The sequence below is a fragment of the Chelmon rostratus genome, chromosome 13, assembly GCF_017976325.1.
Source record: "Chelmon rostratus isolate fCheRos1 chromosome 13, fCheRos1.pri, whole genome shotgun sequence".
NCBI classification, from domain to species: domain Eukaryota; kingdom Metazoa; phylum Chordata; class Actinopteri; order Chaetodontiformes; family Chaetodontidae; genus Chelmon; species Chelmon rostratus.
The window spans coordinates 22,380,868-22,405,090 of record NC_055670.1 but is presented as its reverse complement, the minus strand read 5'-3'; the positions used below and the strand labels follow the sequence as shown (position 1 = coordinate 22,405,090).

Below are 24,223 nucleotides of genomic sequence, written 5' to 3'. Positions count from 1 at the left end.
AGAAGATGGCTGAATGAATGTTAATGTTCTGATTACCTGGTTGGATCAAGAACATGTGTTTCCTTGCTTGTGATCTTCACTGTTCAGTTCTTTCTGTATGTTGGCACGTGTTCAGTTCATGTTTGATGCTGGCTTAGTATGAACGCTTTGACAAAAAGTACATTTTGTCCTGTCTTGTCTGCACATTCTCTTTAAATTGGCGAATGTTTCACAAGGATCATAATAGAGAGCAGGTGTGTTTGGCAAGCCTTCAGGGGATTGACAAAGGTTTAGAAAATCACTAACAATTAGCCGGTTTTGCTTTTTAATACATTTGGCACAAAGTTGATAAATTAAGCGTGTCCTCCACCCGTGTGTTCCAGGAGATGATGTGAGCTGCACGGCGGACGGCCAGGTGTACACCAACAGGGACATCTGGAAGCCAGAGCCATGCCGGATCTGTGTTTGCGACAACGGTCAGGTCCTGTGCGACGAAATCCAGTGCGATGAGCTGACTAACTGCGAGAAGATGGTCATCCCTGACGGCGAGTGCTGCCCCGTCTGTCAGTCTGACACATCCAGCAGCGGCGGCCAGGGCAGTTTCGGTGAGCAAGCAGCCGCTCTCTGCCGTCATTTGTCACGTTGGGAAGTGGAAAAACGTGTCAGTGCTTGGAAATATGTTCAGTTTGCTGCTTTACATTGTAGGTGGAGGCGCAGCAAAGGACTTCACACACTCACTTTTAACACTGATGAAAGAATGTACTGTAGAGTCACAATTCAGGACGTGAAAAAGAGAGAAAGAAGAAGAGTGTTCACATTTGGAATCAATAATACTAATGATGTCATCACCATGAAATATGTTTTAGCTTTGTCAGGTCTGTGTGTTGCCAGTGAAATAATCTATTTATCTGTCAAAGGCAATGAACAAATGACTTCCATTATCAAGCTGTTGCACATCAATAGACTCATGCTAAGAATGAGTGGCGATTGTGTTAATTGACTGTTTTGCCTTTGTTTACCTTGACTGACCTGCATAATGATGACAAATGAATCTCATTAAAACTGCTTCCTGACACACTCACGATGAATTACGATAGGATGAACAAATAATGTGATCTTTCATGCTTTTTCCTCGATGTAGGTGGGGGCAGGATCTATAAGGTAGGCCACAGTTTTGTGATATTTGCTGATATAATGTTTGCTGATGTCATGGACGATGAGTTTGAAAGGTTTTGCCATCTGTCTGTTTATTCAGGGTCAGAAGGGAGAGCCCGGGGATGTCCCAATTGTGAGTGTTCAGATATAAACCTTTTAAACTGGCTGGTAATATAGTTAAAAAAAGGCACAGTCTAAATGCTGGTAATGACTGTTTGATGATATCCCTGCAGGTGACTGGTATTAGAGGCCGCCCTGGACCTATGGTGAGCATCCTGCTACTTTGTTTTACCCATAGCATCCTCTTTTCACAATTTCATGAAAGCTTGTGGTGTGAATGTTGAGCTACCTGAACTGACACTAGATGGCATAAGAGGACAGCTACCTCCAGCAGAACCTCACCTTAAAAGGACTTCAGCACAGTGGGCTAGTCCCCTGACTCGCTATGACATTTAAAGCACCTCTGTGACATATTTATGTGATCGCAATATCACCACTCTCACACTTTTATTGCTTCATTTTGTTCATCACAACAGGGACCTCCCGGCTCTTCAGGAGAAAGAGGACCTCGTGGACACAAAGGAAGGCCTGTATGTCACATCCACAAGCCTCCACACACAAAAGCACAATTTTAATCATGACTTTAAACCAGATTATACTCAAAGTTTCACACATTAACAAGAGTAGAGTGATCACCATCGCACCTTCTCACCTGGTTTCGCTTAATGTTAGAAATATCAATGATGAATTCAAATGTTGTATTGTTTAATATTTAATTAGGGACTTTTAGAGGGTGTATGGTTTTTATAAACTCAGATATTGTAAAATCATGTGTAAGTTTCTTTGTATTTGAAATCAGCAGCAATATTGTGGGCTGGATTTTCTCATCATGTGACTTCATTACTCAGACTGACATATTCATAGTTATTTTTTTATATATTCTGATTAAATAGCTGGTTTTATAAATATCATCAGGTCTACATAATCCAGTTGACGCTCACTCTGTGCTCTTAAAACAAGCTTTCACTTGACATCGTGACCCGACTTTCTTGCTGGAGCCGTGAGAGTGACTTCTCATTACTCCCCATTCTGTCAAAGTAGCCAAAGCGGTCAAAATAAAAGAAAATACTGCACTGTGTATATATATATATATATGCAGTGTATATCTATGTTTTCACTTCAAGGGCAAGAGACAGAGAGTCAAAGTATAATGTTATGTGGCAAGTTGATGTATAATGTGCTCTGCAAGCAAAAACGAGCAGGTTGATGAATGAATGCGCTCCTCTTGGTGGAGTTACAATCCAGTCGAGAGCAGCATTTCAGCGGTGATTTATTAGTAAATATCCAATAGGTTTCCTGCTGCACTTTACAGCTAATGGTTCATAAACAAACAAAAATGGAGCTGCATCATTTGTATCGAAGGGGAATGACAGGTTCCGCTGGACGTCTTGGCAAAGCAAAGTATCTCAGCTACAGAGACTGATCAATCTATATTTCAGTCTTTGAAAACCCAATAAAAAGTGTTTCACACCAAGTGTTTTCACAGCCACAGAATAATGAATCAATGCCAGACTGAGCATAGTTATAAAATGGTTTTCAACCGATTGAATCATCTCCCTCTCTCGACTCTCTAGGGACTGCGGGGCCCTGCAGGTTATGATGGAGAGCCTGGTGTACCAGGTCAGCCCGGTGAACCAGGACCTCCAGGACATCCAGCACACCCAGGAGTGAGTTGTGCAGGGCGTGCTCTCACAAGCTGCAAGCACAAGTGTTCACCTACATGCATGTGCTAACATGTACAGGAAGAGCAAACACAAGACAGACTACCCTGAAGGATGCGTTGTTGACCAGAATCACCGCTCACACACCCTAAAAGACACATATGAAACCACTTTGTTGTGATGTAGTCATCCTTACACCTTTGCACATGTTGGGATTTTAGGTAAATCATATTTTAGCAGAAACTTCAGCTAGGCTGTGTGACAGAGAGCAGATAATACACACAGAGCCACATCAATGCGTAGAAAACTGATAACGTCTTACCTTGAAAACCTGAATCAGTACTTGTCCTCGCACTCACTTCATGTACGTGTACTGGTGCAGTTAATTTCCCATAATTCTACCTGCATTTCACGCATTTTGTTGTGTGTCACTTGTATCCAGATTTGCTTTTCATTTGTGCCTATTTGCCACACTGATGAATGGCAAATGCATACTGATTAAACACAGTGAACCTGAACCAAAGGGTGTCTGCTTCACCTGCAGGGCCTGGGATCCCAGATGGCTGGAGGGTTTGATGGAAAATCAGGACCTCAAGGCATGTTAAGTGGCTCAAGGGTAAGAGGACGTTAGCAAAAATATTTATAATTTTCTGCCTGTAGCTGTGGCTGAGAACAGTGGCAGCCCACAGGAACATGATTGAGCCTGTTTGCACTGGTTTCATAAAACTTCTACATCTTTAACCAAAGCTCTGAGGAGGGTTGTCAATAAAGTTAACTTGATTTGATTAGCAAACTATGTGCATGAGAGGTTTGGTATTTAAATGTGTTCAGATGTCATAATGCAACTTAATGCATCATCTCTTAATCCTACCCCGTAACGCAGGCTTTCTGTTTTACATTTGTAGTCTCCCAAGCCTTAGTTAATGTGACCCCGATGACGTCACAAGGGTTATTTCTTTAACACTCTCTCCAGAGCTGCAGATGTTTCACAGTTTGAATGGTTCTCCTCATGACGATATTTTTTGGTTTATGTTCAGCCCTCGAAGGAACTTAAACCATCTTGTTTTTAGTTTTATAGCTTGTTAGCTACTGACCTCATATTAAGATGAGTTTACTCTGGTTTTAATTAGAAAGTACATTTTACTTTTTCATTAGCGAGTACACAACAACAGCACATTGGCAGACTTTTGAAATCCATCTATGCCTCTAATTCCATTAGCATGAGGCCAATAAAGACATGAAGAGATGAGTAATCTGGTTTAACTTGTTCGATTGTTTGTACATACACAACAGTCATGGGAAACTTCTTGGTAGTTTTTCTGATATTTACTAAAATAGACTGTTGCAGCCTTTGCTTGTAGTAAGCAAACACATATTTAGTAACATCACATCATCTTGGAATGTTTTATTGTTGTTGAAGATCATTCAGGTGGAGAATGGGCCAGTAATTAAAGCACTATTGTCTGTGCTTTGGCAGACGTCTTCTCATGGATTCATTGAGTCTCTCCATTAAAAATTAATCCACATAATGAATCCGGACTTTGTCTTAGAGACTATAAATCAGTTTAGCTCTTCCCTCCATTGTTGCTCTAACCCCAGTCAGCATGTTTAATTATTTCTGGCGTTTTTTGTGGCTGAATTCTGTGTCATGTTTCTTTTAGGGAGAGGCTGGAACAAGAGGACCTCCTGGGCCAAGCGGCTCACCTGTAAGTCCACAACGTCTTCAACAAGCTTTGACTGACACTGTGCAGTAAACACTGACACTGCTCCATATTTTATTTTAATTTCCTCTCTGTTTATCTTTTAAATGTTTTGTCTTTTTTCCTCACTCCACCAAGGGTCAATCTGGACCGCAAGGACCTCCTGGAGATGTTGGTGATCCAGGGCATATGGTATAACATAATTTTCCTGCACAGTTTGTGTGTCTGGTCTGGTTTAGCTTGTCACAGTGAATTCTTCTGTGATGGATTTCAGAAGGATGGTTTGTGACGGGGTGTTTACAATCTGTGTTTTTCAGGGTTCACCTGGGCAGAGGGGGCCCGAGGGCCCTCAAGGGAAACCAGGTGAAGATGTAAGTCAGCTCTGGGACACTTTATCTCACTGAAACCAGGTTTAAAGTGAAAGGCCACCACACCAGCATTCACTCTTACACCTCTGTTACACATACTGCTTATTCAGCTACAGTAAGACTGTAATCAGCAGGTATGTTCTGTAATCATGAGTGAGTCTGTCCTACAGTTAAACAGGCCTGGCAGCTTTCAGAACAGTGTGAAGTAGAAGATCCTGGAGATGTTTGATGATTAGAAGGGGACAGACACCCGCTGACCTGCACACACTTTGTTTTCCATGCCAGTTTGACAGAAGGCTGAGTCTCCCTTTAATCCACAAAACACGTTTTGAAGCATTTTCCTTTGCCTTTTTTCATTTTTTTTAGTAAAGACAAAATAAAACACTACATGTCAGTGGCATAATGAAAGAACTGGCGTCCTACAAGAAGCTAACAATATGTGTCTGTTTCCAAACATCTCGATAAGTAAAAACAACACATGAAGTGAAAAACAGACTCCAGCTCTGCACCTCAGCGCCTCAGTGTGTGATTAGAGGCTGCTTGTTTAACACAAAGAGAGAGAAGAGATGTGATTTGGTGGCAATTCTTTAAGTTTCACTGCTAAACTTTCTGCAGCCAGATAAGTTTGAAGCGTATAAATGTCATGTCCTCTCGCAGGGAGAAGCAGGCAAACCAGGAAATTCTGGAGAAGTTGGATTCCCTGGATCAGCAGTAAGTTTCTAGACCTCCATCACTTACCTGCACACTCTGAGTGTTTCATTGAGATTACACAGGATGCGAGCCCATGGTGTATGCTGGTAGTAAATGTTCACGTATAACTGACAGTGGCGTTCAATGTCACTTATTTCAGGGATCCAGAGGGTTTCCAGGTACACCTGGGCCTCCTGGACTAAAGGGTCACAGGGTGAGTATAACTTCTCTGAAGCAGTTATGGACATGTTGCTGAGTTAAACTATGATGGACATGTGCTCTTTACCTCTGGCTTAGTGAATTGGATTTTCTCCTTTTCTACATGCTTGATAAAGAATACATGACACACAGAGATAAACGGTTGTATTTCCTGTCTTTGTGAACAGGGCCACAGTGGACTGATTGGCCAGAAAGGTGAAACTGGAGCTGTTGGATCAAAGGTATCAATGATGTGAAATTAAAGGATCTTGAATTTTCTGTTTGGTTGATTGGTTTAATAGCCGATTTTAGTTGGTTAAGTGACACCTGTTTGACTAAAAGGCCTGTAAAACACACTATCCTATAGCAGGGCTACAACCAATCAAGAGCTTTTTCTGTGGTTTTCTAGGGTGCTACAGGCCCCTCTGGTCCAATGGGAGCGCCTGGACCCATGGTAAGTTATATTCTCTAAGTTGAATCTTCTACTGCTTTTGTTTGAAGGTCTCAGTATAGCTAGTGAATGCTTAAGGAGGTCTGACACTCATATGTTACACCCAGCCAGATTATACAGTTCATTATGTTCATGAGTGTACGTGGACTGCAGAACACGCATTGCTCTGATTTCGCTGCCTGCTTTTATCTTGACTGAGGCAAGGCTGTGTCCAGTAGTGTGCTGTAAATAACCGTCTGAGCTTCTTAACTTTAAACTTTTGCTCTGAATGGAGGACAGCTGTAATTTATCACTGCCTGTGTGTTACAGGGTCCTGCTGGGATGCCAGGGGAGAGGGGACGCTCTGGACCCAGCGGTATACCAGTAAGGATGTTATGACTGTGCATCAGAAACGTCTGCTTCCGCGATAGTGTTTTTCTCTCTGTCACAGCTTTTAGAAGTGACAGCATGTCTTTTACTGATATGTGTATTATTTGTTTCTTCAGTGTCGAAACAGAGCTTTTACAAACAGAGTGCCTGACATCTGTGTTTAACTGATTTGTACGTCAGAGTGATCTGATTTTGTTCTTTTAGGGTAAGCGTGGTTCACCTGGTAACATCGGAAAATCCGGTCCAATGGTAAGTCTGCATTCACAGTGTTATACATTACTCTATACATTACATTATCCTTGTGGATTTACTGTAGGCTTCACTGACTATTTAACATACAGTAGTTTAACACAGACAACAATGTTAATGTGGATTTGAGTGGAGCTTAAACTTTGACTAATGTTTGTACATTTGTTGTGTGAATGCACATTTTAGATGTTTGTCTCTAATAATTGCAATTGTTGTTGGTTTAACAGGGCCCCTTGGGTCTCAGTGGCCCACCTGGATATCCAGGAACTCCAGGAATGAAGGTAGAGTAAAACACCTCCTCCTCCTCCAGCCCTATGCTTATATTAAACATCTATTTTTACGACTTTCTCATGATCAAATCAGTCATTTGCCCTTCATGTTCTTATTTGTTGTTCCTGTTTGCTGTTATTTTATTACCTGCTTTTGTTTGAGAGCTCTGTGCTGCGGATAAACTGAACTGCCAGCAAATGATTGTATCAGTGTCACATTTCTAATTATTACCTGCTGATTGTCCTCCACAGGGTCAAGCTGGCCCCACAGGAGTCCGGGGTCCAGAGGGCCCTCAGGGACAGAGAGGAGAGACCGGTCACCAAGGCAGAGCTGGACCAGTTGGCCTCAGGGTTAATGTCTTTGCTTTACACATCACATCCAGCATGTCAATAGGAAGTAATTAATGAGGCTTCTTTTTGATCGGCTGTGATTGAATACATCGGATAGTTGCTTTCACAGGATAGCAGCATATCAAGGCTAACATGTCAGCATGCTCCTCAGTGCTTTGCTTTACTGAGCTTATTGGATACGTTTTGTGTTCAAAGGGACCCATGGGTACAGATGGTGGTCATGGTACCAAAGGACCAGTGGTATGTACAGCAACTTATTCACTTCTTCTAAGGACACACAAAGGTCAAAGGGTAACTGACTCTTTGACTCTTCATAGGGTAATCTTGGTCCACAAGGTCCAGGAGGCCATAGCGGACCCCCAGGCCCACCAGGACCTCAGGGAAGCACTGGTCAGCCTGGTATTAAAGGACAACTGGTAAAGATTTAAAGATTCTGGCTTTTTATGGCTTTTTTAATACTATATAAACAGTGACGGCTGCTTGATGTGAAGGAGACTCACATTTTTTGTGTTACAGGGAGATGTTGGTGTTCCAGGATTTAAAGGAGAGGCTGGACCTAAAGGAGAACCTGTAAGCTTCAGTTACATCTATAGAAAAAACATTAATTCTGCTCCATGAGACACAGAATTTGTATGTTCAGTTAAATATGCATTCGCACTTTAATAAAACCAAAATTCATGTGTTCAATTGGATGTTTTTGGACAAAGACGTGCAATTCAAGTCAAACGGAATAAGTGAGACTTGACTTCATGGCATTTTCTGGCTCATGTGTCAACTCTATAGGGTCCGCCAGGCTCCCAGGGAGTGATTGGACCTCAAGGTGAAGAAGGCAAGCGAGGACAACGTGGAGACCCCGGCTCTGTCGGCCCTCAAGGTCCCGTCGGTGAGAGAGTAAGTCATGGTTCTGCCTCCTACTGTAGCCTTCATCAGTCAGAGAGGCACTGGAAGGACAGGGGTCATCTAAGTGGATGAGAGAAAGAAAAATTAATTACTTAGGGGAAAAAAAAACTGAGACACCATGAATCACTTTCAGGAAGTGAGTGAGTGTGTGAAAGTGGAAATGCTCCCATTTATGCAGGGAATATATTGACTCATGGAAAGAGGCAAATTGCACCATCACCTCAAAGCAAGAAGGTTGTGGGTTTGAATCCAGTCAAAGGGACTGCAAGGAGTCTGCATGTTCTTCTCATGTCTGTTTGGGTTTCCTCTTGGTGTTCTGGCCCCCGGCCACAGGCTGAAACAGGTGAACTGAAGAATCTAATCTGCCCATAAACTGGTGGCTACCTCCGAGTGACCTGCACAAAACAAAACCAGAGTAGAAGATGGATGGACGGTGGTTTTATTTGGGAGAAACATCCAGATGCAAAATTTTCTGTTTATTTCATGTAGTAGTCATTCGAGTTCATGTAGTTTAGTCCTTACGAGCATCAGTAGAGAATCTGTTCATGGTTTGTTTAAGCCGTTTTTCTGATTGTATACACCTGTGACCCATGTTTTGTGTAAGACGAAAATACGGACAAGATGTCGACTCTCACCGTTGATCTTCTTTTCAGGGAGCTCCTGGTAACAGAGGATTCCCTGGAGCTGATGGGCTGCCAGGACCTAAGGTACAGGATGTTTCATACATGTTGTCTCATTGGTCTGCTGCTGTATATTCTAGCAATGATTCATACAAATGTGACAAGATTTATTTATAGCAGCACAGTAGCTGAAGTTTTCATCTTTTCACACGTTTCAATCAGAAAGCTGAAAGTCTTAACATCATTTCTGTTTCTAAAGGGTGCTCAAGGAGATCGTGGAACGTCTGGACCACCAGGGCCGAAAGGCTCTCTAGGAGACCCTGGGCGTACAGGAGAACCTGGTCTACCAGGTGCAAGGGTAACACTGCAGAGCTTGGCTTTCCAATTTTGATATATTGTAGCATTACTCGTCATCATTATTCACTAAGTATATGTTCAGACCCACATTTCTATTGTTTACATGTTTTATCTCTTCATCAAAGGGTCTTACTGGTACCCCTGGAGTCCAGGGAGCAGAGGGCAAGCCAGGACCACTGGTAGGTTATAGTGCTCAATCACATTCATGACTGGACATCAGAGTTAGCTTTAAGGTTATAATAAATTATAAGACATTGAGTCAGAGTGTGGTTTACCTTTGTTTAGGGAGCCCCAGGTGAAGATGGTCGTCCAGGCCCCGCAGGCTCCATTGGAAACAGAGGGCCCGCAGGAATCATGGGAGTGTCAGGCCCCAAGGGCTTCAATGTAAGGCTGCAGAGTCACTGTGAACTTTGCATTAATAGTCAGTCATATCGGTTGTTTGTCTCCTGTTCAAAACATGTTTTTTTTTATACTCAAAGGGGGACCCAGGAAAGACAGGCGAACAAGGATCTCCAGGGGTGGCAGGTCAAAGAGTAAGTACTGTCTATGAATGAAAAACTGTGTGGTAAACTTAGTTTTATCATCAGCATGGCACCTCTTAAACACAAAACATGCAGGTGACTCATAGATCTTTATAGCAAGAATCCAGAACATATTAGAATAATAAGAATTCTGTCTGTTCTATTGGCTTCAATACTTACTGCATTTCTGCATTGTTTTCTGTATTATATTTCTTTTTTGTAATTCCACAATGATCCACGGAGGTCATTTGTTGGGTAATTCAAAGTTAAAAGCCAGGCTCACCTTTAGAAAATCAAGCGTACTGGTCCCAGCCAGATGTGTAACGGGCAGGTTTGTTAATTGTCACTTTGTCTTCAGGGTCCTCCTGGGAAAGATGGAGAAGTTGGCCCTGCTGGCCCCCCTGGTCCATCTGTAAGTGTCTGATTTCTCTGTTGTTGCTTTAATTTAATTTTTTTGTCCAGCCATCACACATGACCGAGACGTTTCTGTTTCCTCTCAAAGGGTGTCGCAGGAGACAGAGGAGAGCAGGGACCTCCAGGTGTGAATGGATTCCAGGTGTGTAATTGTTTCTGGCTGGCAGTAAGATTTGAGAATGTATCAAAAGAGTGAACCAACGCTGGCTTTGATACAGCAGATAAGAGAAGATGTGGCAGTATTAAAGATGATTAGACCTCAGTCTGTGCTGAAGAAGTGCTCAAGTGTTCATACTTGACTGTGTTCTTAGGGTTTGCCTGGAAATCAAGGCCCTCCTGGAGAATCTGGAAAACCAGGCGACCTGGTGAGTGTGACAGAAGCTGCTTTGGTCTAAATTACCCATGACTGAAGCATCTTTTTTGTAACTTACTTTTTATTATTGCTGCTGTTCACTCAGTTTGGACTCAGCATAAAGAAAACCGTTGTTTGTTTCTTTCAGGGTATCCCAGGAGAACTCGGTGCTGTGGGTCAAATTGGACCAAGGGTAAGTGAATTTCACTACGCTGACTACTTAGGCGGTTAGTGAAGTTGAAAACCCGAATCAGACTGAAACTAATGCTTTTGCTTCCCCAGGGAGAGCGTGGGATCCCTGGGGAGAGAGGAGAGCTGGGTCCCACTGGTCTGCAGGGACCTAAGGGTATCCCCGGTGCACCTGGCCCAGATGGACCAAAGGTACTGTGCAGAGACATGACCTGCATGTTCAGCACATATTTCTGACCATGTGATAGTGAAAGCAGGAAAATGCCACTGAGTGCAGAACAATTAAACGCTTTGTCAGACAGATGCGGTGGAAAAGACCTGGATGAATATTCTGATATGATAAAGAGATATTAGCTTCTTATATGACCCAGTGGTTATTTGGTGTTTAGTGTTTTAGGGAAATACACTCTTTAATGTTTGTAAGTAACAAACCTGCTAACCTTGGGGTTTGTCACTGAAGGGTAGCCCTGGTCCTCCTGGTGCGCTTGGTGACGTGGGTCCTCCAGGTCTTCAGGGAATGCCAGGAGAGAGGGGCATCTCTGGCCCCCCTGGCCCTAAAGGTGACAGAGTAAGTTCATCATTATCTTCTTTTTTTATGCCATTCTTACATATAAAAATAACAAGAAATATAATTTCAGTACACATGCTTGACTACAAAATGGTGCTGGTGGAAATATGCCCGGTAACCTTTGGAGGATGGGATGCGCTCCTAAGATGTGATCAGTATAAGCTGTCAGTCAAGTTCGAACTGAGTGTCACTCCAGAATGTTTCCAACTTGAGTGCTGATGCCTGCATATAACAGTAAAAGAAGGAGCCTCACACATGTTTTGCTGTTTGTATACAGGGCACAGTTGGTGAGAAAGGATCAGAAGGTACAGCTGGAAACGATGGTGCAAGAGTAAGTACAGTATCTTTCACACACTGTAACACATCCTGTCCCAGTGAAACCATCATCACGAAGGTTTAGTTGACACTTGTAGGACAGCAAAACAAAACAACTGATGGTGTGTGAGTGCAAATTGGAAACTTGTCACAGCTTGTTCAGAGAAAAGTGTCCACTGACTCGACTGCAACAGTTTGTGGTTACAGCGATGAGCGGAGATTCCAACCAGATTTGTTTTCTGTCAACAGGGAGCCCCCGGTCCTGTCGGCCCGCTAGGACCTGCTGGACCCAGCGGTGAGAAGGTAGAGTCTTTCTCTTCTTTCTAACACAGAGTTCGGTTTTAGGACAGCATCAGATCCCAGGATGCTGTTCACCCTTCTGCTTCTTATTTGCTCAGCTGCATCTGATAGCATCTTCCAGCTTGTTAAGCACAGTCTTTAGCTTCTATTGTCTTTGCAAAAACAAATAAATACTGGAGTTGTGGGACGGTACAGGCTCAACTAATACTTGTAGAAATGATTGTCAGCAAACATGTGCTGTCTTTGCAGGGAGAACCTGGACCCAGAGGACCACATGGACCCCCAGGATCCAGAGGAATGCCAGTAAGTAGACCTGTTCAGTGACTGTTCAGACCATGTTTATAGTAGTGATAGAGAGTGGCTGGTGGTTATTAGAGTGCTTAAATGTAATAATTGATGTCCTATGATAGGGATCAAGAGGTGACCCTGGTCCCATTGGTGCAGTTGGATTTGCTGGACCTCCTGTAAGTAGCCATTTGTTGTCACGTTGCTGTATTTTATTTCCTAACAATGATTTACGGCTCTACGATACTCAGCTAGTTTAAATGAATTCTTTAAAATATTACCATCATTTTTACAGGGTCCTGATGGCCAACCTGGAGTCAAGGGAGAAGTTGGAGAACCAGGCCAGAAAGGAGATGCTGGATCCCCAGGACCCCAAGGCTTGGCCGGCGCTCACGGACCTCCTGTGAGTTGCACTCGTAAAGATACCAGATGAAAAATTCTCTTGAGAAATTTGTTTACGCATAGTTGCCCTGATACTTTTTTTGACAGGCTACTACTACTACTGAACAGTGTCATCGTTCGTTTCTGTAATTTAAATTTTAGTGTTTTAATTCCTGCAAAACCATTTATCATCTGTGCACTGGATGTCTTTAAAGCTCCAGAGATGTTAGCTTTCAATTCTTGCAAATGTGCTGCATATAAATGCTTTTCTAATGAAGTTTGTTTTTTGTAGGGGCCAATTGGCGTTGCTGGACTGAAAGGCGGAAGAGGAACACAGGGCGCACCGGTAAGATATTTCCATAATTCATAAGTTACATGAAAAGGTGAAACTAGACTCATTAAGAATTATTCTGTGAGCACAGGCAGGTAAATCACACCTGAATAGTTACTTCAAACACTATATTCTCTTATGTTTTATTGCTTTCTGTTTTATAACTTTGTGTAATGTTCTGCTTCCAGGGCCCCACTGGTTTCCCTGGATCTGCAGGAAGAGTCGGCCCACCAGGCCCAACTGTAAGTATATATTATGTATATGTACATAACCATGCTGTGTCACTTTTTTCCTTTTTCAAACCTGGTGATTTTATGGCTTATATTTTGCTACCTTTATGAAGCAGTTTGTAACCTGGATTTTGTAAAGCGCTTTATATATGAGTTCAAATGAAACATGCTGAGACCTTAAAGCCACATGCTGCTCTCTCATGACCACTTTCATTCCTGCCAGGGTCCAGTTGGAGAACCCGGACCCCTTGGCGCTCCAGGGAAAGAGGGTCCTGCTGGTCTTCGTGGAGACCATGGACCCCCTGGAAAACAAGGAGAGCGGGGACCAGCAGGACCGCCCGGCAGCCCAGGAGACAAAGGAGACTCTGGAGAGGACGGACCAACGGTAAACTGATGTTATTCTTATATGACATTACATTTCATCTGCCAGATTAATTTACACCTAAACCACAAATTAAATCTAGTCTAAACTGGCGTTTTGTTAGCAGTCAGTATCTGATGTAGCTACTTTACTAAAACTGGTGAAATTATTCTGTAGGTAAACAATATAAAATAACGTTATGATGAAGAAAAAAAGTTTTGTAATTGAGGTTCCTGATCAAAACTATACTGACTCCTCTTAAAGACTTGAAATACGTTGTAAGGATGTTGATCAATGTGGCGTTACTGCAGACCAGACATTGCATCATGAACTCCCCCATCTAAATTATCTGTGCGCTGCTGTCGGCTTTAGGGTCCTGATGGTCCTCCAGGCCCAGCTGGAACTACAGGACAGAGAGGCATTGTGGGTCTTCCTGGTCAGAGGGGAGAGCGAGGAATGCCTGGACTTCCAGGACCTGCGGTCTGTATCATTTAAGTCCTGATTCTGACGCATATGAACCTTTTTCTTGTCATGAGTTTGAACACAAATCATATTAAATTTTGACTTCTTCTGTAATCAGGAAGTTTGACTTCAGTTTCTCTACAGTGACAGTTCATCTATATTTTGATGAGTGTGTGTTATGGTCCTTTCAGTGCTGCATTGTGAGTTGGCTGTTTCTTTTTTTGTAGGGTCCACCAGGAAAACAGGGATCCGCAGGACAACCTGGAGATAAAGGACCCCCAGGTCCAGTTGGTGTTCCTGGTGCTAATGGACCTCGTGGTGATCCTGGTCCCGATGTAAGTACAAGTCATGGTTCTGAAATGATCATTACCCAAAAGTGTCTCTGATGTTGACACTTGTCTTAATGTTTTCTGTCTGGTCCACAGGGCCCTGCAGGATCTGATGGCCCACCAGGCAAAGACGGTGTTCTTGGACAAAGGGTAAGAGACAAAGAGAATGAAGATGAGACTCGTGTGTTGTTTTACATTTTGCATGTGACTGACAGGTGTTACTTTTCTAGGGAGACCGAGGAGACTCCGGTCCAGAGGGTTTGGTCGGTCCTCAGGGACTTCCTGGCCCTCCGGGTCCTGTCGGTGCCCCAGGTGGTGCTGGAAGGAGAGGAGACGCTGTAAGTGGACTCCTTTGATCTTTGCTCCTCAAAGAAGTGTGTGTTCTGTGTTTTAGTCTGTGTGTCAGTCCATCAGCAGGCTGAGGCTGAGACCATGTGATTAGATTCAAACCCAGAGGGCGAGTTTGGAACGTGAATGAAGTTAATATTAAATGACAGCAATGATGCGTTTGGGTGTAACAAGGAGCTCGGGAGTTTTTTAGTGCTGGCAGTGGTCTTTGTTCCCTAAGGGCCCTCTAACGATTTGACCTATTTTTAGGGCTCAAGAGGACCTGTTGGTCCACCTGGCTCAGCTGGAAAGAGAGGATTAGTGGTGAGTCTTCAACTGAGAACATCTTGTGGTCATACAGTAAACTAACATACCCAAACACATCGTAGACTTTTTCTATTTTCTTATAATTTTGGTGAACATTACAGCTGATTTAAGCTTATAACCACACTGCAAATGTCCTCATTTCATGTGTTAAATCTGTGTAATTCAGGGACCCCAAGGACCGAGGGGAGATAAGGGTGACCTGGGTGATCATGGAGAGAGAGGCCAGAAGGGACATCGAGGCTTCACCGGTTTGCAGGGTCTTCCTGGTCCTCCAGTAAGTTAAAGTGGAGCCTGATAATCCAAACTCAACCTGTGGATGCAGCTTTACTCCACTGTTCAAACGCATTCACTTGACTGTTAATGGTTTCTGGATCTTTAAACACGTTTTTTCAGCTAGCCACTAGCCACACGTGCATTATCTCTGTTTCACCTCGTCTCAAAACTTTGCCTTTTGCTTCTAAACTTGTATCTAAATGGACAGAAAGCATATTTCCTATTCTATATTATACACTGTATAATATAGAATAGGCACATAAACAGAAGTCAGATTGTGTTTAATGGAGAAATGGTCTCCTGCTGTATGTAAACCTTTAAATTTAAAGTGCAAGTTATACATAAGAGACTCATGAATATTTACTTGTTGCTTTTAGGGTACAACAGGTGAGCAGGGCGCTCCAGGAATCTTTGGACCAAGTGGGCCGAGGGTAAATACTACAGTTCACTTTGTTTCAGGAGGAAAACATGATTTCCTCTAGTGTGTCTTTTTGTAATAATACAATAATACACTGATTACAAAACGCACTGAAGGCTAACCGTCTTTCCTGGAATGTGATTCAGGGTCCTCCTGGACCTATCGGACCTCCTGGAAAGGAAGGATACATCGGACAGCCAGGGCCGATGGGACCTCCTGGAACTCGTGGACTCAGTGGAGAAATTGGACCAGAGGTATTCTGAACTTTAAGTGAATTGAGCTACTAAAAAGATTGCAGGATGTTTAGTTAAAATCAGTCAGTAGAACATCCGGCTGTTAAAGTCTTTCAGACAGATGTTTGTTAAGAAGGGAACCAGGTGCAGCTTCTGTCTTATTGTCTGTACAGAATTTTGATCAGTAAAGAAAAACAAAAAACTCTAAACACACAGGGCCCTCCAGGAGAGCCTGGACCCGCAGGCCCCCCTGGTCCCCCAGGACCTCCCATGGCTGCTATGGATGACCTCTTTGGCGGCCCTCAGGATTACGACTCCGGCCCTCCTCCTCCTCCTGAGTTTAGTGAGGACGAAGCTCTGCCCAACAGCAACTCCTCCACCATCGTGCCGGTGGACCCCGGCGTTCTGGCCACCCTGAAGGCCCTCAGCAGCCAAATCGACAGCATGAAGAGCCCCGACGGCAGCAGGAAACATCCTGCCAGGACCTGTGACGACCTGAAGAGATGCTACCCCATGAAGAAGAGCGGTGAGTGCCGGTGAAAACCACTGAGCGAGAGGAATGTTCGGGAAGATTTCACACAGCTGCAAGAGGCAGAAAATGTCTTGCATGTGTGCAGAATGAATCTTCATCACACCCTTCTCTATCTTTGTCCTCTAGTTTATTCTGTTCATTTTCCCAGCGCTTCTCTTTAACCTGATAAATCTAGAAATACAATCAGAGCACGATGCAGCTGAACTGTACCTGATTTATCCTGCTGCTGCAGTCATAGCAGCAGTAGAATACATCAATCACATCCTGATCATTCTCTTGTGCAGGGGAATACTGGGTGGATCCAAACCAAGGCAGTGTGGAAGACGCCATCAAAGTACACTGCAACATGGACACCGGAGAGACCTGCATCTCTGCCAACCCGCCCAGCATACCTCGTAAAGTGTGGTGGAGCTCTTCCAGGAACAAACCTGTGTGGTTCGGCGCTGACATCAACAGAGGAACACATGTGAGCCACTACATTTTTAATGATGGGAGAGAGGGCGAAGCAGGCGCAGAGAGGTTTTTAATGACAGAAAGAGAATCTGGTAAACAATATGTTGTGGTAATTGAAACACTAAGACAGACTGGGTGAGAAAGGTGTCTGCAGAAAAAGCAAATGTTGGCATAAAAACTGTGAAGAGCTCTTGTATTGTCAGTATTCTCAGTAGTGCATCTGGTCTTGCTGCTAAGTTTCGTGAGGCTCTGTCCTGATTGCCTTATTTGTTTCTCCAGTTCGCTTACGGCAACAAAGACCAGCCAACGAACTCCGTCACAGTTCAGATGACTTTCATCCGCCTGCTCTCCAAAGAGGCATCTCAGACCATCACCTACCACTGCAAGAACTCTGTGGGCTATAAGGACGAGAAGAATGGCAACTTTAAGAAAGCTGTAATCCTCAAGGGCTCCAACGATCTGGAACTCAAAGCAGAGGGAAACAACCGCTTCAGATACACAGTGGTGGAGGACTCCTGCTCAGTAAGTCCCCACATTTCAACAGTGACGTAGCTGTTTTACACGATCATTCATCATTAACTGCAGCAAATCCCATGAAATGAACAAAACCAGCAATGAGTTAGCCTTCCTTCAACACCTTCTGAGATGTAAACCTTTAAAAAAATTGGTCACATAGTTTCATTTAAAGTCGCTGTACTGTTGTTTTTAGCCAACAAAGCTGCTCTTTCAGCTCTTTGTTTTGGTTTTATTGCCAACAGCTTTACTGTTTTACGTCACTCTCACCGCTCTCATCAGTTTCAAGCAACAACGATCGTATCTGAGAGCCCGACTGTGCGCTACCTGGATGGCACACAGACAAAGTTAGCGATTAGCTGGTGAACATAGTGAAGCATTTAGCAGGTAAAGAGCCACATATTTCCCTCAGGAGCTGGTGGAGACCAAAAGGGGACACCAAGACAAATTATGTTTGAATGTAATCAGTGCCGATGTCGTGCCGTCTGTTATGTTAAGCTCAGACTCGCTGATGAGGTTTTAATAGTTTCTGGACAACAATGGAGCTCTATGGTGCAGAGCAATAAGATGTATCATGATTTTGATACACAGACAATACTTCCAGAAGAGTTGTGGTGCTGTGTGTGGTCACTTGGGGGCAGTGTAACAACCTACGAATGTAACATTGACATGTTATCACATTATTAAGTCGATACGGAAAATGTGATAGCCAGCTCTACTTTTAGCTGTTTCTGTCTCCACCAACTCTTAAGGGAAATATCTGTCTCTTTTGCAGGTAAATGCTTCACTAAGTTCCCCAGCTGGTTGCTAACTTTAGTGGACGCTGTGTAAAACATAAATCAGGCATGTCAAACTCATTCCATAAAGGGCCGTGTGGCTGCAGGTTTTTGTTCCAACCAAGGAGGAGCACACCAGGCCAACCAATCAACATCAAGAGATCACTTAGTTATCAGCTGAAGACTGAGATCAGCTGATTAATTGATTCCAGCCAGGTGTGCTCCTCCTTGGTTGGAACAAAAACCTGCAGCCACAGGAATGAGTTTGACATGCCTGACATAAATAAAGCAGAGTGTGATAACTTGCTGATAACATCTACTCAACAGAAAACAGCACAAAGACAATATATTTAATGTTTGAGCTCATCTGCTTCATTGATTTTTGTAAATATCTACTTATTCTGAATTTGATGCAGCATTAGTTTCAAACGTTGGGACAGGAGCAACAAAAGACTGGGAAAGATGTGGAACATTCCACAGGTAAACAGGTTGATTGGTAACAGGTGATAGTATCATGATTGGGTATGAATCATCCCGGAAAGGCTCAGTGGTTCACAGCGAGGATGGCGGGAGGTTCAACACTTTGTGAACACATGATTGGATAAAAGAGATTAACACATGAGCTCAGGAACACTTTGTGAAACTTGTCGGTAAACAGTCGGTTTGCAGACGACGGTGTGGCTCAGAGTTGACATCAACAGAGAAACACATGTGAGCTGTTCCGTTTTTAATGAGGCCCACAACCGGGTCGTTTGCCAGTGATTCATTCTGCTTTTATTGAAGCTTCACACAGCATCCCAGCTTTTTGGGAATTGGGGCTGTGGGATAAATTCATTGTTGGTTTTGGTCTTTTCTTGGGATTTGTCGACTATAAGAAAAATATAAAACAAATGCAGAGTGTCTGAAGTTACTATGCAAAGAAGTCAGTGTCTAGATGAGATTAATACCACACATAGCAAAGTCATTAAAGTACTGTTTACCGTTTCACTGTGTTGCTCTTTATTATAGAGAACAATAATGTTTGTCACTGAACTGCTTTTTGTTTATCTTTTACAGCAAGCAAATGGCAACTGGGGCAAGACAGTGTTTGAGTACAGGACACAGAAAACAGCAAGACTTCCTATTGTAGACATTGCCCCTGTGGACATTGGTGGCCCTGATCAAGAGTTCGGCGTCGATATCGGGCCAGTGTGCTTCTTGTAAAATCGTCAGCAGGGATGCATCGAGGAGAATCCTGAGACTATTGAACTGACAGCTGACCCGATCAGCCACGTTGTACATACGAGTACTGAGGACATTTCTGGCCCTGTGGCAAGATATTTATTGTGCCTTTCGACCCAGTTCAAGACATCGAAGAATTGTAAGTTAGAATGAATGTTTGGAATTTGCATAAAAAAATTGGTAAAATCAGAATCATTCCTGTCTTTTGTATGTTTGACTTCAAGCTTGATGCATTTCGAGGCTCGCTGTGGTGCAGTTTGGTCCAACGAGACCCTTTCATTTTATTTTAAGACACATTACCCAAAGATTTAATTATAACTGCTGTTTATAGGCCCAGAAAAATCCCGCTGAAGCTACATCAAATGTCCTTCCACTACTACCTTTTACAGATTTGTCTATTCATTTTTTGTTTTAAATGTTTGAATATAAAACAACATTGTGGTGCTATTGAGGAACCAAATACAGCCGATGATGCGTTTGCTGGCGCAGGTATTTTCTTGAGACAGTTTTGATGAACCTAACGTCTGTATCCAGTTATTCTGAACTCTGTACCGACCACGTGCAACATTAAAGTCACGTTAAGACTGTCGATTCCTCAGTGTTAGCTACCTCGTCACCGAAACTGAGAAACAATGACACTACATGTAAATCTTTTTTCACAGGTGCTGTTTTGTACGTAGTGTGATCCTTGTGCACTTCTCCGGCTGCACGGTAGGGCAGGGTTTGGGGATACCAATAAAGATCTTTCCGTCAACGGCGGAGAGACGAATGAGGTGTCATGCGAGTGGTGATTTGTAACATTTTTTTTTCCTTCGATTTCAGTATCGTACAGTAAAAAGGTAGCACAGAATATTCTATTTTTTATGCATGTCAGTTCCCCCTTTTCAGTATCCTGGACTTATATGCTCTTGAAATCCTTTTTTATAATCAGTTTTATAGAATACGGTGGCTGTGAGTGCCTGTTTGCTTTGTATTTCTTGCTATGCAACAAATTAAACAAAATGCTTCTTAATCCCCCCAAGTTCTTGTCATATTAATTCAGGTTTAGTCAGGTCCTGTATGTTTGTCATTTTTCACGCAAACTCATTTTTAGACATATTTTCTAGTTTACAAAAACATTTCTGTACTGAACACTCAGTTGTTTCAAATGTAAGCTGTTTTGAATTTTCATGAATGTGCTTTCAGGTAATGTTATTGTGACCATTTGGTTCATATTTGAGTATATTTATTATAGAGTTGTAACTTTTGCGTGGCTTGACTGCCTGCTAACACACCCGAGGCAGAGAGGAGGAGGAGGAGGAGGAGGAAGGGGCTTTCCACACTGGAAGCAGATGCGTTTCATCCTTTGAAAATAAATATTGAAAATACTTCTCTCTGCCTGTTCTTGTTTCAGACGAGTCCCTTAAAATCTTTGTACTGTAATGATTTCAGCCTCAACAGGCTGTTAAGCTCGCAGGCAAAAAACGCAGAAAATTGAAGATGAAGGTGAGAAAATGTGATGTCGGACCACAAATTTAACAAATGTTAAGTGAAGAAACTGCTGACAGCTGCACTTTCCACTAAAAGCCAAAAAATAAATACAATTCCAAATCACACAAGTATCCACAGCATGACTGAGTACATGCCATGCTGGTCCCTCTGTACGGCTGTGTTTAGCCACAGCAATGCTAACATGCTGATGTTTAGCAGGTAGAATTTGCTATCATAATAACATAGCTAATTAGCTCTTGAGACATAGGCGTCACAGGGTTCTGCAGGAATGAACCAACGTATTGGACAAGTTAAATGTTTGACCTGATGATGGCGCTACATGAAAAGCCAGGGGATCACCACAGTTATTCAGTTCAGCCTGGGGGGAATATACATGTGTGTGCCAAATTACATAGCAACGCAGCCATTCAGATATTTCAGTCTGGACAGGTCGACCAATGAGCTTACAGCGTGGCCAACAACAAAGTCTCTGAGTTAAAGAGAAAAGATTTCAAAACAGAAAAACTACAACAGCAGCTGAGACAAACACAAACATCATGACAATCAATGACAGAATCGGCGAGCAGCATTTTTCTGCGGTCAGATTTTCTTTAATAACTGTAACAGCAAAGTCAAAGCAACCAAAAGTAAAATAATAGGAATAGACTGTATATGGACAGAGGCTGTCCAAAAACAAAAAAACAAAAAAGTGCCTTCTGGTGCAAGAAAAGCAGACTAAAATGATGACAAAGTTAAAATACGACACGTAAATACTGAAATGGCAAATGCAAAAAAACAAACAACAACAAACAACTCAAAAACAGTGGAAAGGTCAGTAAGCCAACGATATCAGAATGAATTAATGTTGAGTAAAATAAGCTACATATATGATGTTATGGGCAAGCTGTGTTAATGATACAGATTCCATTTATTTTCTGCGCCAGCTTGTGTTCGGCATACAAACAGGAATGTGTTAACAATACAGAATTCAAATGGTGCATACACACAAACCGTCTCATAGGAAAATTCTGTGTACCATTGGACATATTCGACTATTTACATCTCTCGTTGCCTGTGCAAGCAAAGGTACTCAAAACTACTCCTTCCATAAGTTTGTTTTTCTTTTACAAAAATAGTTGTTTTTCTATAATGGATCTGAGTTTACCTTGAAATATCGAAAAACCAATCTAAATGCAAATGCATATAAACCCCAAGATGAAAACTGTGACATCTTGACTCAACCGTGGAGTGGATTTTGGCACTTCTTCATACAAACGAGTTAAAAGTACGCGACAAAGAGCATCTTCTTGGCATCAGCAGCGGCTGTCGAGCGGGTCCAAAGAGAAGACGGTGCCCTCTAAGGTTAGTCCCATTTTGAACCCCTCCTGGAAGACAAGCCAGACAAGGCACACAGACGTGGTCTCTGTGAGATTACATGTCCCAGAGCTGCTGGATGAACAGGAGGTCTGAGTAATGTCTAGATTGGAGCCAATGGGAGACAGTTGAGAAAGCTCTGAGGGTAGCAGGAATGAAATGCTGAACAGAACAGATCAAAGCGCTGTTGTCCTGTCATGCTTGGTCATGCGTTATGTGCAAGATCACAAGCTCAAGCAGGAACGAGTCATGCAGATAATGGACGAAGCACTGGTGGAGCTCATTTCTATCAAAAATCAAAAGCAATTTTATTGAGAAAACTGCAAAAAATCTGGTGGAAATGTGGCCATACTGCATTTGTAGTGTGCACTGTTATATAGATGCACAATTTTCTATGAAATGTGATATTGGTTCCTAAAACTATAGTGTTCTTCAAAGCAGTAAATGCCTGAAAATCGACATCTTAGAGAAAAAAAGTGCGTGCTAGCTCTCATTAATTGATGAATCGCAGTCTGAGACGAGCATCTCATCAACGGCAGAGCAAAAGAGCCGAGAAATCAAAACTGCCACTCAAAGACATCAAGGCCTGAACGCGATGTACTGGATCTCTGCTCAGAGACACATGGAACAGTTCGAGGGCGATGGCAGCAGCGCATTCACATCACAAAGCGTGCAGCATGCTCCAAACATGCAAAGCCAAGACACAAACCACAGCACAGACAGAAGCTAACCCAGAGCAAAGAGTACGAACCATCTCTGACGCTACAAGTGGAGAGGACAAGAGACGAGTTCAGTCGCTCAGAGTTAAGAAGAGGAGGAAACTGAAGCAAACTAAGAACAATCGTATCAGTGCAACATCGCCTCCTACTGGCAACTCGCTGCTGAAACTCTGATTTTGCAAACAATCACAGAAGCTGCAGCTGATTTTCAGTCCCAGAAGTCATTGTTTTCTTATCATACCATCATTCAGAACCTTGTAATCGAAAGCTTTACACAGACTGATTGCTGTGCATGAACTGTATTTGTAATGATGTGTCTGATTGCCTGTCAGCTCGAGCTGCAGCAGTGGTTCTCAAACCTTTTCTCATAACCTCGTACTCTCTAATATCCTCTAAACCGACTTAGCTGTTTTCATGCATTAACAATATGTAATAACATTACTAAGAACATGAACAGTCTGATTCTATTAGCTTCTCTCTGAGTTTAAACACATCGTTTTAGGTTTAATTAAATCAATTAATTATATTATCAAGTCTTTTCGTCCTTTTTCACCATGAGGCTTCTTGCAATGGCTCCTGGGAGACCACAGTTTGAGAACCACTGAGCCACTGCAATGATATCTGATGCCTCGAGAGAAAGCGACGCAATATGAACGAGCTTTAACCAAAAACTGCTCAGTCACACTTCAGGACAGCGGGAGCTAATTTTGTGTTTTCCTGATGAGCCACAATCATCGATTTTCTTCATTTCTAACAGTGAGACTCAGCACGGCCACATAAAAAATGTTCTGCTGTGATATTAAGACGTTTTTACTGAATGCTGGGAACGTTTTCGCCTCATTGAAATTCATAAAGGAACATGAAAACAAAACAAAGTGATAAACAAAATATGGTTTATTAATGATTTCTAATTTAAAATGGTTTCATGTCCCTGATATATCCAAATACAGAAGCTCATTAAAAACCTCATTGTGCTCAGCTTTTTCAAGAACATAAACAGGAAGCTGGAATTAGGTAATCCCTCACGTCTGCTCGTTTTACTGCTCCGTGCACAGCAGTGTGACAAACTTGATGCATTTTAACTTTCATCATTTTAATAAATGAGCCACTGGAGCTCGTTCAGAGGCCAATTAGGACCAAACTGTCCAGAAATGACTCAGCAGAGGTGTCCT

At 42.7% G+C, this 24,223-nt stretch overlaps 2 protein-coding genes across 8 annotated transcripts in view; one reads left to right on the top strand and one right to left on the bottom strand.

Moving 5' to 3' along the window:
* The window catches only part of col5a2a (collagen, type V, alpha 2a), a 39,969-nt gene extending 19,173 nt beyond the window's left edge, over positions 1-20,796 (top strand). The window contains exons 2-54 of the mRNA XM_041950607.1: positions 363-584; positions 1,121-1,140; positions 1,235-1,267; positions 1,368-1,400; positions 1,671-1,724; positions 2,769-2,861; positions 3,400-3,471; positions 4,517-4,561; positions 4,694-4,747; positions 4,873-4,926; positions 5,581-5,634; positions 5,774-5,827; positions 6,000-6,053; positions 6,221-6,265; positions 6,572-6,625; positions 6,836-6,880; positions 7,108-7,161; positions 7,402-7,500; positions 7,696-7,740; positions 7,818-7,916; positions 8,017-8,070; positions 8,284-8,391; positions 9,054-9,107; positions 9,280-9,378; positions 9,503-9,556; positions 9,663-9,761; positions 9,857-9,910; positions 10,257-10,310; positions 10,401-10,454; positions 10,624-10,677; positions 10,813-10,857; positions 10,947-11,045; positions 11,314-11,421; positions 11,699-11,752; positions 11,986-12,039; positions 12,286-12,339; positions 12,447-12,500; positions 12,617-12,724; positions 12,995-13,048; positions 13,222-13,275; positions 13,487-13,648; positions 13,997-14,104; positions 14,314-14,421; positions 14,512-14,565; positions 14,646-14,753; positions 15,013-15,066; positions 15,236-15,343; positions 15,720-15,773; positions 15,907-16,014; positions 16,210-16,519; positions 16,810-16,991; positions 17,258-17,500; positions 19,324-20,796. Of these exons, the coding sequence (XP_041806541.1) occupies positions 363-584; positions 1,121-1,140; positions 1,235-1,267; positions 1,368-1,400; positions 1,671-1,724; positions 2,769-2,861; positions 3,400-3,471; positions 4,517-4,561; positions 4,694-4,747; positions 4,873-4,926; positions 5,581-5,634; positions 5,774-5,827; positions 6,000-6,053; positions 6,221-6,265; positions 6,572-6,625; positions 6,836-6,880; positions 7,108-7,161; positions 7,402-7,500; positions 7,696-7,740; positions 7,818-7,916; positions 8,017-8,070; positions 8,284-8,391; positions 9,054-9,107; positions 9,280-9,378; positions 9,503-9,556; positions 9,663-9,761; positions 9,857-9,910; positions 10,257-10,310; positions 10,401-10,454; positions 10,624-10,677; positions 10,813-10,857; positions 10,947-11,045; positions 11,314-11,421; positions 11,699-11,752; positions 11,986-12,039; positions 12,286-12,339; positions 12,447-12,500; positions 12,617-12,724; positions 12,995-13,048; positions 13,222-13,275; positions 13,487-13,648; positions 13,997-14,104; positions 14,314-14,421; positions 14,512-14,565; positions 14,646-14,753; positions 15,013-15,066; positions 15,236-15,343; positions 15,720-15,773; positions 15,907-16,014; positions 16,210-16,519; positions 16,810-16,991; positions 17,258-17,500; positions 19,324-19,470 (4,397 nt within the window). The 3' untranslated portion in view covers positions 19,471-20,796. The remainder of the gene's footprint in view (positions 1-362; positions 585-1,120; positions 1,141-1,234; positions 1,268-1,367; positions 1,401-1,670; positions 1,725-2,768; positions 2,862-3,399; positions 3,472-4,516; positions 4,562-4,693; positions 4,748-4,872; positions 4,927-5,580; positions 5,635-5,773; positions 5,828-5,999; positions 6,054-6,220; positions 6,266-6,571; positions 6,626-6,835; positions 6,881-7,107; positions 7,162-7,401; positions 7,501-7,695; positions 7,741-7,817; positions 7,917-8,016; positions 8,071-8,283; positions 8,392-9,053; positions 9,108-9,279; positions 9,379-9,502; positions 9,557-9,662; positions 9,762-9,856; positions 9,911-10,256; positions 10,311-10,400; positions 10,455-10,623; positions 10,678-10,812; positions 10,858-10,946; positions 11,046-11,313; positions 11,422-11,698; positions 11,753-11,985; positions 12,040-12,285; positions 12,340-12,446; positions 12,501-12,616; positions 12,725-12,994; positions 13,049-13,221; positions 13,276-13,486; positions 13,649-13,996; positions 14,105-14,313; positions 14,422-14,511; positions 14,566-14,645; positions 14,754-15,012; positions 15,067-15,235; positions 15,344-15,719; positions 15,774-15,906; positions 16,015-16,209; positions 16,520-16,809; positions 16,992-17,257; positions 17,501-19,323) is intronic.
* Positions 20,797-21,563: 767 nt separating this feature from the next.
* gulp1a (GULP PTB domain containing engulfment adaptor 1a) overlaps positions 21,564-24,223 on the bottom strand; it is a 70,863-nt gene continuing 68,203 nt past the window's right edge. For 6 of the 7 annotated variants that reach the window (XM_041950517.1, XM_041950521.1, XM_041950518.1 and 3 more), the window contains one exon: positions 21,566-22,343. In XM_041950517.1, coding sequence (XP_041806451.1) covers positions 22,272-22,343 — 72 coding nt within the window. In that variant the 3' untranslated portion in view covers positions 21,566-22,271. Of the gene's footprint in view, positions 22,344-24,223 lie in introns of all 7 variants that reach the window. The other variant, XM_041950523.1, reaches the window with a different exon arrangement.